General features: G+C 40.0%; 1 protein-coding gene across 4 annotated transcripts in view; it reads left to right on the top strand.

The window, feature by feature from the left end:
* The window catches only part of NUBPL (NUBP iron-sulfur cluster assembly factor, mitochondrial), a 438815-nt gene that overhangs the window by 266324 nt on the left and 155935 nt on the right, over positions 1-16556 (top strand). For all 4 annotated transcript variants that reach the window (XM_082384184.1, XM_082384183.1, XM_082384182.1 and 1 more), the window contains one exon: positions 6514-6607. In XM_082384184.1, the coding sequence (XP_082240310.1) occupies positions 6514-6607 (94 nt within the window). The remainder of the gene's footprint in view (positions 1-6513; positions 6608-16556) is intronic.

Raw genomic sequence — 16556 nt, 5'->3', positions numbered from 1 at the left:
GGGATAGGGAGGGTGGGAGGGAGACACAAGAGGGAGGAGATATGGGGATATATGTATACGTATAGCTGATTTACTTTGTTATAAAGCAGAAACTAACACACCATTGTAAAGCAATTATACTCCAATGAAGAAGTTTAAAAAAAAAAAGAAGAAAATTGTAAGGAGCAACTTGACTCAGAATCAGTCAGTGGTTATTGATTGAACACTGAACACTGGTTCATTAGAGAGGGGATTGGCTGTGGAAGGGGAGTCTGGAGATGTATAAAGAATGAGTTCTTCTGTCAGGAACCTTACACTGAAGTTGGGGAGATAATTTTGTATAAAAATAATTACCCTAGAATTCTTAGAGCTTGAAGACCGATTCAAACCTTGGAAATTAGTTGAATCAAAAATCCTAGGAGCTTGGTAATTTGCCTGACAAATTTGTCCGTGGGCCTGAGAAAAGGTTAGCTGCATGTCCTATGCCAGTAGTGGCATGGTTTCATGTCTGGGATTCTGAGCAAAGCACAGGTACACTGTTCTATTTGCTATTAGGGTTGAAGCATGCCTAACAGTGGTTGGAGAACCAGGAAATCAGGGACAGGTAGCAGGACTTAGGTACAGGATAGAAGTAGCAACAGATACAGACCAGGCCAGACAAACAGAGTGAGACATCAGGACACTACCTTGAGATCTACTAATTATGAGTCAAGTAGGCATAAGAGTCAAAACCAACTATTCAGTGACTAATTAAGAGCAGACAGGAAGGAAAGAGGCAATGTCTGGCTCAGCCCAACTTCCTTGAAGAATTTGCCCTCTCACTGATGGAATATTCTAAGCATTATATGAATGGGCTGCCGGGACACAGCCCACTTTTAAATTACTCAGTCTAGATTTTGTCCCATTTCTCCTGCTTCGTGATTCCTCTTTTCATTCTTAAGTTACCTTTTTCTTGCCCTCAGGAGTCTTGGCCACCACTTTGGCTCCAGCAGGTTACAGCTCTGCCTCTCTTTCTTGGCAGTGCTTTTCCTCCCTGATTCCACAGGGGCCCAGGGCCCACCCCTGCTGATATTGTTTTCACCTGGCTCACATTGGCCTTGCTAGCAGACCTGGGATAGCTGGGACACTCTGCCTTTGCTGTGGAAAAGCATATTGTTGACCCTGTGGTACTTAAACGTGGCCTGTGTGGTGCTGATGATGGCATCCGCTACCCTGGAGGCTGACTGTGGTACACTGCTCCCGCCAGCTGAGAAGCCAAAAATGGAATGCATCTATGGGCCCTTTCTTTTCAACACTTACAACTCAGCCACTTTGCACTTGTGCTCCTGGCATCCTCTGGAGCAAGGCCTGATAGCTGCTGCTTTGGTCAGCTTCTTTTTTTTTTTTAATTTTATTTATTTATTTATTTTTGGCTGTGTTGGGTCTTCGTCTCTGTGCGAGGGCTTTCTCCAGTTGCGGCGAGCGGGGGCCACTCTTCATCGCGGTGCGCGGGCCTCTCACTATCGCGGCCTCTCTTGTTGCGGAGCACAAGCTCCAGACGCGCAGGCTCAGTAATTGTGGCTCACGGGCCTAGTTGCTCCGCGGCATGTGGGATCCTCCCAGACCAGGGCTCGAACCCGTGTCCCCTGCATTGGCAGGCAGACTCCCAACCACTGCGCCACCAGGGAAGTCCTGGTCAGCTTCTTAATAGAAGTATCCATGGAAGAAAGTGGTCCACCTTCTTTACCCATTCATAGCACCACACTCTTCATAACTGATGTCCTGATGTCTTCATAACCTTATCTGTCCAAATATGACACACTTTTATCTCCCAGTCATTCCTCAGAAAAGAGGGAATTGCCTTTATTTGAGTTTTTGAGTTACTGTCAGATTATCAGGCATTATTCTGAATATAAAATACAAAGTATTGTTTGGAGAAGACATATTGGCCTAAAATTACCCTAGTCAGTGCTAGTTTGGAATATTTTCCCTGTGTAAGGTTGACAAGAAAGAAATAAAAATAATTTAACAGAGATTTAGTAATTATTTTTTAAAATAAATTTATTTATTTATTTGTGGCTGCGTTGGTTCTTTGTTGCTGTGCGTGGGCTTTTTCTAGTTGCGGCGAGTGGGGGCTACCCTTTGTTGCGGTGCACAGGCTTCTCTTGTTACGGAGCATGGGCTCTAGGTGCATGGGCTTCAGTAGTTGTGGCATGTGGGCTCAGTAGTTGTGGCTTGCGGGCTCTAGAGCACAGGCTCAGTAGTTGTGGCACAGGGGCTTAGTGGCTCCGTGGCATGCAGGATCTTCCTGGACCAGGGCTCAAACCCGTTTCCCTTGCATTGGCAGGCAGATTCTTAACCACTGTGCCACCAAGGAAGTCCCAGTAATTATTTCTGATAGCAAAAACTTTAAGCGTTGGTTGTCTTAATAAACAAAGAAAAGAGCAGTAAAAAAAAGCAATACCATAAGTTGTGCTGTTATAGCAATTACAAATTCATATTTATAGGACACATGAAAAAACAGCTGTTCTAATGTTATCTCAATGTCTTTGGACAAAAGCTCAGCGACTACATTATATCAATATTTGATTCCAGAAGTCCTGTATCTCAAACACTTTAGAGGGGAATAAAGGTTATGCACTACTGTGTAAAAGAGGCATCTTGCACAAAGCCTCTGTTGGCAGACTCAGGTCTGAATGCTGCCCCTAATCTGTACCTCATCCCAGCCTTCACAATTGCCCTGACCACTGGATTTTATTTTATTTTTTTACTCTCCCATTATGCTGTTTATATCCCCCTTTAGAGGTAATGCACATATTCGATTTCCTGGCTGCACTGCTGAATTCTCTGCTGCAGCACTGCCTCTTTATCCACAGGGCATCTCTGAACTACCTTGGTAACTCCACTTCCAGACTGATTCAGTCTTTTCTGCTGGGATCCTTTGAGTCTGGCGCCTGAGAGGGAGCCAAGAAGGTTTTACTAGAGGTGGGGTTACCTTGAGGTTAATGAAGCTTAAGTTCAGGGTTCCACACTGTCATGGGCTCCTAAGAGATGCTGGGAGTTGTAGAGTGTTCTCAGTGGAGAGAGGAAGCCGGTTGCAGTCAGGAAGCATTTCTATGTAAGCATTTCTGTTGTTCAGGAGACCTCAGAGAAAGGAACTTGAATCTCTAAGGCTCCAGCATTTTATGATGATTTCTTGTACATTCTAAATAAATATTTACTTTTGTACCAAATTTTGCATTCCTAACTGCATTCTAATTCTTAGAGAAGACCACCCAAATTGTATATGTTTCAGGCCACACAAAATCTGGATTGGTCGCTTGGTTTTACTAAATGAGATACCTGGGTGTTTTGCTAGTACTTATTTTTCTACATTTAGTAATAAATTATTTATATGCGTAAACAAACACTGAGTAGAAACTAGAGAATCCCTAAATCATTCTAAAATCAATGCTTTGGTGATTATAGAGAACTGGAACTTCCTGGCAGCCAGTATATTTCAATATTAATATTAGTGAATGCTCTAAAACTGGAACTCAGATACTGACTTCAGTTCAGTTCAAGTCTGCAAGCCTTTGTGAAATGCCTACTATGTGAGATGAAGGTGTTGGTCCAGGTTTTTTTTTTCTTTCCCCCCAGAAAGTTTGAATTCAGTTTCAGTCATTTGAAATTAATTGCCTTAACAGTGATATATTTTTAGTTCCTTGGAACCATAATAGCAGTTCTCTTTAAAGAAATAAGAAATTGGAGCCAATGTGATAAATATGATTAAATGCCAAGGAACCACAATGATAAATTGTTGGCACCAGTCATTTGATGTCCTCTGAAACAAAGAGACTTGTCAGTCTGCCAGTGCTAGGAGTTTCAGTGCAGAGGATATAAAATGAAAAGTATCCTTTATCTTTTTTGTAAATAGTTTCATAGATGATGGCCATGGGTAACTTAGGGGTAACTATTTTTCAAACCAAGAAACTCTATATTGAAAATGAACTACTTCATGTTCATCATTTCATCATTCTCTTAAAATGTGTCATTAAATCAGTGTCAAGTACTTGTGTTTGAGAAATATTAATAGAATTCCTAAAAGACATGTCAGTATATAATGACATATACTGATAAATGTGTTGAAGAAGGACACATTCAGAGAAGGAAAGAGACTGATGGTTGGGGGAGTGCTATTTTAGAAAGGCTGTACTGCCTTCCTAGCTATTCCTTGAATGCGCCAAGCATATCCCCATCTCAGGTCCTTTGCACTTGCTATTGCTTCTGCCTGGAATGCTTTCCGAGAATTGCATCAGTTATTTTTCTCACTTCACTCCAGGCTCTGACCACCCTGTCGAAAGTAGCATCTTCTACCACTCTATTCATTTTCCCTCTTCTTCATGTGTTCCTCACCATCGGACCTTGGGAACTGAAGAGACTCAAAGAAATTCTTTGATAAATCCTTAGCTGTCTGAACTCTTACTACTTGCCCTCTGAAATTCAGGAATTGAAGATTTTAAAACTATCTCTCTCTTTTTTTTTAATTTTATTTTTTGGCCATACCATGTGGCATGTGAGATCTTAGTTCCCCCACCAGGGATCGAACCCATGCCCCCTGCGTTGGAAGCACAGAGTCTTAACCACTGGACCACCAGGGAAGTCCCTAAAACTGTCTCTTGCTATTTGATCTGGATATATCCAAATCAGGAACCAAGTAATTTTGTATAGTAAGGGATACTTGTTTCTTTGTAGCGCTTGTCTTTGATTTGCTTGTCTTTCTGCCTGTTTATCTACCTGTCTTCCTCACTAAAACGTTAGTTGCCTGGTGGCTGGGACTTTGTTTTTTTCACTGCTGTATCTTCATCACCTGGAACAGTGCCTGGCATCAATTCTCAGTAAATATGTGTTGAATAAATGTGTTAATACATGAATGAATCCCTCTGACCCAGTATCATCTAAATTTTAATTTTAAAAATATGTGATTATATGGAAAAGGCTTATTTCACATTATTAAGTTTTAAGAAGCAGGATATGGGATTATATACACAGTATGATTTACATTTACATTTAAAAATTTTTGGATCTTTGCATGTGTTTATTTATTCATTCATTCCTTGAAAGAAAACTTATTGAGCATCTCCTATGTATCCATTCTTTGTTATGTATTCTAAGTCATCTACAGTTTCATGAGAAGACAGATACTGAAATAACAGTAAATGAATGCCATCTTTCCCCTTGCACTGCTCTTCAGCTATGTTGATCTTTCAGTTTCTCTCACTAACTTCTTTGCACAGGTTATATCATTATGTGCTTAGTATCTGTCTCCCTCTGTATTGTAAATTCTGTGAGGCTAAGGACCATGATACCATTTAATTATCAATACCTAGCTCAATGCCTAATATATAGTAGGTACTCAATAAACATTTGTTGGGTGAATGAATGAATGAATGAATGAACAAACGATTAGAAGAATTGTTCCTACATAGTAGGAACACCATATCTAATCTTTAATGGAAGTTATGGGAAGTAAATTTCAAGCTACGATCTAAAGAATGAGGAGGAATTAGCAAGTGAAGAAGACCAGGCAGAGGTTCTGAAGCTAAAGCTTAGATTTTATCCTAAAAGCAATAGAAGAGTTTTAAGCAAAAAAGTGGCATTATCAAACCAGTTTTCACTGGTGTTAGGAACACACTGTATGGGCAGTGCTAGACCAGAGAGATTGGTTGGGAGACTTTAGTGATAGATGCCTGTGGCCTATGTTTGGTTCTCGGCCATGCAGAAAGAGAGACGTGGATACATTTGAGAGATTTTTAGAAGGCATAATCAGTGACTGGGGATAGCAAGGGAAAGGGAACAGTTAAGTATTATCCCAAGCCTTTGCCTTAGGTAGCTAAGAGGATCCTAGGGCCTTTCACTGAAACTGGGGACTCAGAAGGAAGAACCACTTGAGGAGAAAAGAGCCTGAGGTACCCTTGAGCCCTATCTAATTGAGGCTGAGCATTAAGGACTTGGTTAAACAGCTGAATTTTCTAGATACAGATACTTAGAAAAGTGCCTGAAAAGAAATAATCAAAATGTTAATTTGGAACTCTAGTTATATTTCTAAAATTTTCTTATTAAGTTTTGGTTTTCATTATTAGTGTGTTTTATGAAGGAAAAATAATAAACTTAAAAAAATTATATTAAGATCTGCTATAGGAAACACTGTACCAAAAACCACAAAGGACAAAAAGCTAAGACCTCCTTAGGTAAAATACGGGCTATTTTCAGTGAAAATAAATGAGTGGTCCTGAATAGAAGTCCATTGTGCAAGGGGTTCACCATTATGGTATGTGTGTGTTTTGCGGTGTCATTTGAAAATTTAACCTTATCGGTCAGAAAAGGTCTGCTAGAGGCAAAGATTGTTTCTTATTCATTCCTTTATCAGCCCTCAGCACAGTCCCTGGCATTTGCTAATGGCTCAAGTGAAAGCTATTATTTTAGCTTTGTTATTAATTCATTTATTTTTGTTTATATCACTATTCACCACATTTGTTTATACAGTGATGTTATTTGTGTCATCTTGGTTTTTAGGTAGATTGGGGTCAACTGGACTATTTAGTTGTTGACATGCCACCAGGAACTGGAGATGTGCAGTTATCAGTCTCACAGAATATTCCTATTTCAGGTAACTCTTTTTTTTTTTTTTTGTAGTAAAATGGCTTCACAATGTTTTGTTAGTTTCTGCTGTACAATGAAGTGAATCACCTATATGCACACCCTTATCCCCTCCCTATTGGAACTCCCTCCCACCCCCCCATCCCACCCATCTAGGTCGTCACAGAGCACCAAACTGAGCTCCCTGGCTATATAAGGTTTCCACCAGCTATCTATTTTACACATGGTAGTGTATTTATGGCAAACCTAATCTCCCAGTTCTTCCCACCCTCCCCTTACCCACGTGTCCACATGTCCGTTCTCTATGTCTACATCTCTATTCCTGCCCTACAAATAGGTTCATCTGTACCATTTTTCTAGATTCCATGTATATGCGTTCATATACGATATTTGTTTTTCTCTTTCTGGTTTACTTCACTCTGTATGACAGACTCTAGGTCCATCCACATCTCTACAAATGACCCAATTTCATTCCTTTTTATGGCTGAGTAATATTCCATTGTATATATGTGCCACATCTTCTTTATCCATTCATCTGTCAATGGACACTTAGGTTGCTTCCATGTCCTGGCTATTGTAAATAGTGCTGCGATGAACATTGTAGTACATGACTCTTTTTGAATTATGGTTTTCTCAGGGTATATGCCCAGCAGGGGATTGCTGGGTCATATGGTAGTTCTATTTTTAGTTTTTTAAGCAACCTCCATGTTGTTCTCCCTAGTGGCTGGATCAATTTACATTCCCACCAACAGTGCAAAGGGTTCCCTTTTCTCCACACCCTCTCCAGCATTTATTGTTTGTAGATTTTTTGATGGTGGCCATTCTGACTGGTGTGAGGTGATACCTCATTGTAGTTTTGATTTGCATTTGTCTAATAAATAGTGATGTTGAGCATCTTATCATGTGCCTCTTGGCCATCTGTACGTCTTCTTTGGTGAAATGTCTATTTAGGTCTTCGGCCCATTTTTTAACTGAGGTGTTTGTTTTTTTGATATTGAGCTCCATGAGCTGTTTATATACTTTGGAGAGTAATCCTTTGTCCACTGATTCATTTGCAAATATTTTCTCCCAAACTGAGGGTTGTCTTTTCATCTTGTTTATGGTTTCCTTTGCTGTGCAAAAGCTTTTAAGTTTCCTTAGGTCCCATTTGTTTATTTTTGTTTTTATTTTCATTACTCTAGGAGGTGGGTAAAAAAGATCTTCCTGTAGTTTATGTCAAAGAGTGTTTTTCCTATGTTTTCCTCTAAGAGTTTTTTTTTTTAACAACTTTATTGGAGTATAATTCCTTTACAATGGTGTGTTAGTTTCTGCTTTATAACAAAGCAAATCAGCTATACATATACATATATCCCCATATCTCCTCCCTCTTGCGTCTCCCTCCTATCCTCCCTATCCCACCCCTCTAGGTGGTCACAAAGCACTGAGCTCATAATCCTGTGTTATGTGGCTGCTTCCCACTAGCTATCTATTTTACTTGTGGTACTGTATATATGTCCATGCCACTCTCTCACTTCATCCCAGCTTACCCTTCCCACTCCCCGTGTCCTCAAGTCCATTCTCTACGTCTGCATCTTTATTCCTGTCCTGCCTCTAGGTTCTTCAGAACCATTTTTTTTTTTTTTTTAGATTCTATATATATGTCTTAGCATACAGTATTTGTTTTTCTCTTTCTGACTTAAGTCTCTATGATAGACTCTAGGTCCATCCACATCACTACAAATAACTCAATTTTGTTTCCTTTTATGGCTGAGTAATATTCCATTGTATATATGTGCCACATCTTCTTTATCCATTCATCTGTTGATGGACACTTAGGTTGCTTCCATGTCCTGGCTCTTGTAAATAGAGCTGCAGTGAACATTGTGGTACATGACTCTTTTTGAATTATACTTTTCTCAGGGTATATGCCCAGTAGTGGGATTGCTGGGTTGTAGGGTAGTTCTATTTTTAGTTTTTTAAGGAACCTCCATACTGTTCTCCATAGCGGCTGTATCAATTTACATTCCCACCAACAGTGCAGTGTAAGAGGGTTCCCTTTTCTCCACACCCTCTCCAGCATTTATTGTTTGTAGATTTTTTGCTGATGGCCATTCTGACTCGTGTGAGGTGATACCTCATTGTAGTTTTGATTTGCATTTCTCAAGTGATTAGTGATGTTGAGCATCCTTTCATGTGTTTTTTGGCAATCAGTATATCTTCTCTGGAGAAATGTCTCTTTAGGTCTTCTGCCCATTTTTCGATTGGGTTGTTTGTTTTTTTGATATTGAGCTGCATGAGCTGCTTGTATATTTTGGAGATAATCCTTTGTCAGTTGCTTCATTAGCAAATATTTTTTCCCATTCCAAGGGTTGTCTTTTCGTCTTATTTATGGTTTCCTTTGTTGTGCAAAAGCTTTTAAGTTTCATTAGGTCCCATTTGTTTATTTTTGTTTTTATTTCCATTTCTGTAGAGGTGGGTCAAAAAGGATCTTGCTGTGATATATGTCATTGAGTGTTCTGCCTATGTTTTCCTCCAAGAGTTTTATAGTGTCCAGTCTTATATTTAGGTATTTAATCCATTTTGAGTTTATTTTTGTGTATGGTGTTAGGGAGTGTTCTAATTTTATTCTTTTTCATGTAGCTGTCCAGTTTTCCCAGCACCATTTATTGAACAGGCTGTCTTTTCTCCATTGTATGTTCTTTCCTCCTTTGTCATAAATTAGGTGACCATATGTGCGTGGGTTGATCTCCAGGCTTTCTATCCTGTTCCACTGATCTATATTTCTGTTTTTATGCCAGTACCATACTATCTTGATTACTGTAGCTTTGTAGTATAGTTTGAAGTTGGGGAGCCTGATTCCTCCAGCTCTGTTTATCTTTTTCAAGATTGCTTTGGCTTTTCGGGGTCTTTTGGGTTTCCATACAGATTGTAAAATTTTTTGTTCTAATTCTGTGAAGAATGCCATTGGTAGTTTGATGGGGATTGCATTGAATCTGTACATTGCTTTGGGTAGTATAGTCATTTTCACAATATTGATTCTTCGAATCCAAGAACATGGTATATTTCTCTGTGTGTTTATGTCGTCTTTGATTTCTTTCATAAGTGTTTTATAGTTTTCTGATTACAAGTCTTTCGCCTCCTTAGGTAGGTTTATTCCTAGGTATTTTTTTCTTTTTGTTGCAATGGTAAATGGAAGTGTTTCCTTAATTTTTCTTTCTGATTTTTCATCATTAGTGTATAGGAATGCCAGATTTCTATGCATTAATTTTGTATCCTGCAACCTTACCAAATTCAATGATTCGTTCTAGTAGTTTTCTAGTGGCATCTTTAGGATTATCTGTGTATAGTATCATGTCATCTGCCAACAGTGACAGTTTTACTTCTTCTTTTCCAATTTGTATTCCTTTTATTTCTTTTTCTTCTCTGATTGCCGTGGCTAGGACTTCCAAAACTATGTTGAATAAGAGTGGCGAGAATGGACATCCTTGTATTGTTCCTATCTTAGTGGAAGTGCTTTCAGTTTTTCACCATTTAGTATGATGTTTGCTGTGGGTTTGTCATATATGGCTTTTATTATTTTTAGGTAGGTTCCCTCTGTGAACATTTTCTGGAGATTTTTTATCATAAACGGGTGTTGAATTTTATCAAAAGGTTTTTCTGCATCTATTGAGGTGATCATATGGTTCTTATTCCTTAATTTGTTAATATGGTGTATCACGCTGATTGATTTGCATATACTGAAGAATCCTTGCATTTCTGGGATAAATCCACTTGATCATGCTGTGTGATCATTCTAATGTGTTGCTGGATTCTGTTTGGTAGTATTGAGGATTTTTGCTTCTATGTTCATCAGTGATATTGGTCTGTAATTTTCTTTTTTTGTGATATCTTTGTCTGGTTTTAGTATCAGGGTGATGGTGGCTTCATAGAATGAATTTGGGGGTATTACTCCCTCTGCAGTGTTTTGGAGGAGTTTGGGAAAGATGGGTGTTAGCTCTTCTCTAAGTGTTTGATAGAATTAGCTTGTGAAGCCATCTGGTCCTGGACCTTTGTTCGTTGGAAGATTTTAAATTACTTTTTCAATTTCATTACTTGTGGTAAGTCTGTTTATATTTTCTAATTCTTCTTGTCTCAGTCTTGGAAAATTGTATCTTTCCAAGAATTTGTCCATTTCTTCGTGGTTGTCCATTTTATTGGCATATAGTTGTTTGTAGTAGTCTCTTATAATCCTTTGTATTTCTGCAGTGTCAGTTATGAATTCTCCTTTTTCATTTCTAATTTTATTGATTTGCATCCTCTCCCTTTTTTTCTTGTTGAGTCTGGCTAAAGGTTTATCAATTTTGTTTATCTTCTCAAAGAACCAGCTTTTAGTTTTATTGATCTTTGCTATTGTTTTCTTCATTTCTGTTTTATTTATTTCTGATCTGATCCTTATGATTTCTTTCCTTCTACTGACTTTGGGTTTTCTTTGTTCCTATTTCTCTAGTTGCTTTAGGTGTAAGGTTAGATTGTTTATTTGAGATTCTTCTTGTTTGTTGAAGTGAGAATGAGTTGCTATAAACTTCCCTCGTATAACTGCTTTTGCTGCATCCCATACGTTTTGGGTCGTCGTGTTTTTGTTGTCATTTGTTTCTATGTATTTTTTAATTTATTCTTTGATTTCTTCAGTGATCTCTTGGTTATTTAGTAGCACACTGTTTAGTCTCCATGTATTTGTGGTTTTTACAGTTTTTTTTCTGTAATTGATTACCAATCTCATAGCGCTGTGGTCAGAAAAGATGCTTGATTCAATTTCAATTTTCTTAAATTTTCCAAGGCTTGATTTGTGACTCCAGATGTGATCTATCCTGGAGAGTGTTCCGTGTGCACTTGAGAAGAAGTATATTCAGCCACTTTTGGGTGGACAGTCCTATAAATAACAATTAAGTCCATCTTGTTTAATGTATCATTTAAAGCTTGTGTTTCCTTATTTATTTTCTGTTTGGATGATCTGTCCATTGGTGAAAGTGGGTGTTAAAGTCCCCTACTATGATTGTGTTACTGTCTATTTCCCCTATTATGGCTATTAGCATTTGACTTATGTATTGAGGTGCTCCTATGTTGGGCGCGTAAATATTTATAATTGTTATATCTTCTTCTTGGGTTGATCTCTTGATCATTATGTATTGTCCTTCCTTATCTCTTGTAACAGTCTTTATTTTAAAGTCTATTTTATCTGATATGAGTATTACTACTCCAGCTTTCTTTTGATTTCCATTTGCAAGGAATATCTTTTTCCATCCCTTCACTTTCAGTCTGTATGTGTCCCTAGGTCTGAAGTGGGTCTCTTGTAGACAGCACATATACCGATCTTGGTTTTGTATCCATTTAGCCAGCCTGTGTCTTTTGTTTGGAGCAGTTAATCCATTTACTTTCAAGATTATTATCGATATGAATGTTCCTATTACCATTTTCTTAATTGTTTTGGGTTTGTTTTCATGTGTCTTTTTCTTCTCTTGTGTTTCCTGCCTAGAGAAGTTCCTTTAGCATTTGTTGTAGAGCTTGTTTGGTGGTGCTTAATTCTCTTAGCTTTTGCTTGTCTGAAAAGCTTTTGATTTCTCTGTTGAATCTGAATGAGATCCTTGCTGGATAGAGTAATCTTGGTTGTAGGATTTTCTCTTTCATCACTTTAAGTATATCCTGCCACTCCCTTCTGGCCTGCAGAGTTTCTGCTGAAGAATCAGCTGATAACATCATGAGGATTTCTTTGTATGTTGTTTTTTGCTTTTCCCTTGCTGCTTTTAATATTTTTTCTTTGAATTTAATTTTTGTTAGTTTGATTAATGTGTGCCTTGGTGTGTTTCTCCTAGGGTTTATCCTGTATGGGACTCTCTGCACTTCCTGGACTTGGGTGACTATTTCCTTTCCCATATTAGGGAAGTTTTCAACTATAATCTCTTCAAATATTTTTTCAGACCCTTTCTTTTTCTCTTCTTCTTCTGGGACCCCTATAATTTGAATGTTGGTGCATTTATTGTTTGCCCAGAGGTCTCTGAGATTGTCTTCAATTCTTTTCATTCTTTTCCCTTTATTCTGCTCCTTGGCAGTTATTTCCACCATTGTCTTCCAGCTCACTTATTTGGTCTTCTGCCTCAGCTATTCTGTTATTAATTCCTTCTAGTGTATTTTTCATTTCAGTTATTTTGTTGTTCATCACTGTTTGTTTGTTCTTTAGTTTTTCTAGATCTTTGATAAACATGTCTTGTATTTTCTCAATCCATGCCACCATTCTATTTCCGAGATTCTGGATCATCTTTACTATCATTACTCTGAATTATTTTTCAGGTACATCACCTATTTCCTCTTCATTTATTTGGTCCTGTAGGTTTTTACCTTGCTCCTTCATCTGTGACATATTTTTTTGTCACCCTCCCCCGCCCCCCTTTTTTTGATGGGTGGGATAGTGTTCCTGTCTTACAGCTTGTTTGGCCTGAGGCTTCCAGCACTGGAATTTGTAGGCTGTTGGTTAGAGCTGGGTCTTGGTGCCGAGATGAGGACCTCTGGGAGACCTCACTCAAATGAATATTCCCTGGAGTCTGAGGTTGTCTGTTAATCCAGTGGTTCAGGCTCGGACCTCCCACCGCAGGAACTCTGGCCCAACCCCGGGCTCACAAACCAAGATCCTGCAAGCTGTGCGGGGCGGCAAAAAAAAAAGAAAAGAAAAAAAGGAGCAGAACAATAACAAAGAGTAAAAAATAAGATTAGAAAACTAACAGATATGTTAGAAAGAATAAAAAAATAAAAATATAGTTGAAACAACAAGCGGAAGGTAAAACAGAGCCACAATAGTAAAAAAAGAGGGGAGAAAAAAAAAGCCAGAAAAGACCTTGTCTGTGGGGAGCGGGGCTTAGGCGGGGGGTGGGGTTTAGGCAGTACGTGGGGCCTATGCTTAGGACCCATGGGGCTGGAAAAGGCTCTGGGGGTGGAGTAAGGGGTGGGGCTTAGGCTCAGTGCAGCAGGAGGGGCCCAGGAGTGCCTCTGGCCTTGGAGGTTGGAGGACCAGGTCCAGGACCCCAGCAGGTTCACTGGCCCTGAGTGGGCGGGGGAAACTCTAGGCGCGTTCCCCCCGATTCTCTGATCCCTAAGGGCCCCTTTCCATTGGCGTTTCTTCTTCTCCACATGCCCCCCCATGCTTCTTGGAGCCATGCAGCCAGAGGAGGCCCCAGGAGGCAGAGGACCAGGCCTGGACCCCCACAGCCGGAGGGGGCCTTGCAGAACGAAGGACCAGTCCCAGGAGCCAGCAGGCTTCCTGGGGCCTGAGTGGGCAAGGGAAACACTTAGCGCACTCCCCGCTGATCCTACAAGCTCCCCAGGTTCCCCAGGGGGTCCCGTGTGGGAACTCCTCCCCCCTCCCAGCCACCCCTCAGGGGCGCCGGTCCTGTCTGGACTCCACTTCTCCTCTTCCCTCACTCCCCCCACGTCCTACCCGGTCACTCAGGGGTTCCTCGCCGTCTCCTTGGGCATCAAGGTCCCCACCAGTGTCCGCAGGTGCCCTAGTTTTGGGGAGATGCAAACTCCACATCTTCCCATGCCGCCATCTTGACTCTGCCCCCCTATTTCAGGTAACTCTTAAAGTTTAAATTAATATATGCTATCTTTGATGTTTTGTTATTGCCATATAGAAAAACACACTCCATGACAGGCAAACATTTCTATGTCTTAAAAAACATTAAATTTTTTAAATTAAAAAACATATAAATTTACCTTTAGAGATCTGATTCATGAACTAAATTTTTCAAAATATTGCCAGAATGAACATGTTTACAAAACATAAAGACACTTTGAAAAGGTGGTGATGTATATCTGTGTTCTAGAAAAGGGGCAGTGCTTAAGTATTGTTTAGGTAAAACATGGCTGTTTGGTTCATAGCTCTCCAGCACTTATAGCATGGTGCCTGATACGTGGCAGGCACTCAGTAATAATTTATTGAGTAAATGCTGAATAAGAATATATATTGGGAAAATTTGGCTTTTTGATAAATACAACTATGGGAAAATTTTATATCCTGCTAATTAGTTAATGTTAAAGTTGAGAGCAGTAAACATTAGTTTACGTCAAATGCACAATACTTCAGTATGGTAGTGGATATCTTTTTTATGCTATGGATTTTAATATTAGTATTAGCTTTTATGCTGAATCTGTTTCTAAGGATTTTCCTAGATCCCAATGGAGAAATAGTTGTAAATCTCTCTTATATACATATGAGTACTTTGGGGGAAATAATGCAATTTTCAAATGTCTTTTTAAATCAGTTATTTATTGGTAATAAATAACCAAGAGATATCACTGACAATCATCAAAAGGTTTAGAAATTAAGTATTTGATAATATATACACATTGTTTGGAAATATGATTATAATGTCACTAATAATTATGTGTATTTTTGCTGTTTTAGATAGATTTATAACCTTTCTGAAGTCTGAGCCTTTTTCTTTGTTGAGACAAATTGTAAAGCATGAGATGGGAGTAAAGTGAAGTAACATAGGAAAATAATTCATCCTTTTTGTAGTAAGTGTTCTATATAGTCTGCTTTTTTTTTTTAAGTAGTTTTGGGACTTTTGTATTTTTAAATATTAAGAATGGTCACTAAGGCAGCCGGCGGCAAAGAGCCTGAGCAGGATACCTCCCCAGGGCCTCACCCGGCTGCCTGGTAGCCCAGGAGAAGGAGGAAGGAGAAAGGAGGCTCATGGATGTGGCAGCCCCTGCCCACGGTGGGGAGAGATACTTGAGACTCCTGGTGGTGGCCGCATGCAGCCCCTGGTGGCTGCTGACTTTGCTGCTAGAGCGCACCTGCTGGTCGGTGGGTCTTGAAGTCCAGGCCACCTGGCGGCTGCTGGACTGCCACGCACTCTTCTTGTTCTTCCTGGTGGTGGTGCGGGCAGGCTGCTCGAAGCCACCAAAATCCAGGTGCGCGAGCACCAGCAGCTCGTCAAAGATGTTCTGCAAATTCTCCCCAGCAGGCAGGTACAGGCAGTTCTTGGAATACTGGGCTGAGGAGATCACGCCCAGTCTGAGCTCCCCTGAGTGGCTCTTGAACTTGAACTTGCCGAAGCGGGAGTTGTCGATTCGCAGGAAGTTCTTCATGGACTGAACGAGCTGTAGCTTCCTCTCCTGGAAGTTCTCCGGATCAGCTGTGTGGCTGACAAGGTCTTGGTGCTCCGGGCAGGTGTCAGGGCTGAGCCTCGGAGGTGGGAAACCTGAGTTCAGGACAATGGACCACCAGAGACCTCCTGGCCCCACATAATATCAAACGGCGAGAGCTCTCCCAGAGATCTCCATCTCAACGCTAAGACCCAGCTCCACTCAATGACCAGCAAGCTCCAGTGCTGGATACCCCATGCCAAACAACTAGCAAGACAGGAACACAACCCCACCCGTTAGCAGAGAGTCTGCTTAAAATCATATTAAGTTCACAGACACCCCAAAACACACCACCAGACATGGTCCTGGCCACCAGAAATACAAGATCCAGCCTCATTCACCAGAACACAGGCACCAGTCCCCACCACCAGGAAGCCTACACAAGCCACTGAACCAACCTTACCCACTGGGGCAGACACCAAAAACAACAGGAACTACAAACCTGCAGCCTGCGAAAAGGAGACCCCAAACACAGTAAGTTAAGCAAAATGAGAAGAAAGAGAATTACAGAGCAGTTGAAGGAGCAAGGTAAAAACTCACCAGACCAAACAAATGAAGAGGAAATAGGCCGTCTACCTGAAAAAGAATTCAGAGGAATGATAGTAAAGATGGTCCAAAATCTTGGAAATAGAATGGAGGAAGTACAAGAAACGTTTAACAAGGACCTAGAAGAACTAAAGAGCAAACAAACAATGGTGAACAACACAATAAATGAAATTAAAAATTCTCTAGAAGGAATCAATAGCAGAATAACTGAGGCAGAAGAACAGAGAAGTGACCTGGAATATAAAATAGTGGAA

Source organism: Balaenoptera borealis (genome assembly GCF_965194805.1).
Source record: "Balaenoptera borealis genome assembly, chromosome: 3".
NCBI classification, from domain to species: Eukaryota; Metazoa; Chordata; class Mammalia; order Artiodactyla; family Balaenopteridae; genus Balaenoptera; species Balaenoptera borealis.
Note: the sequence above shows the minus strand (reverse complement) of the source record. Positions and strands in the feature narration are given on the sequence as shown.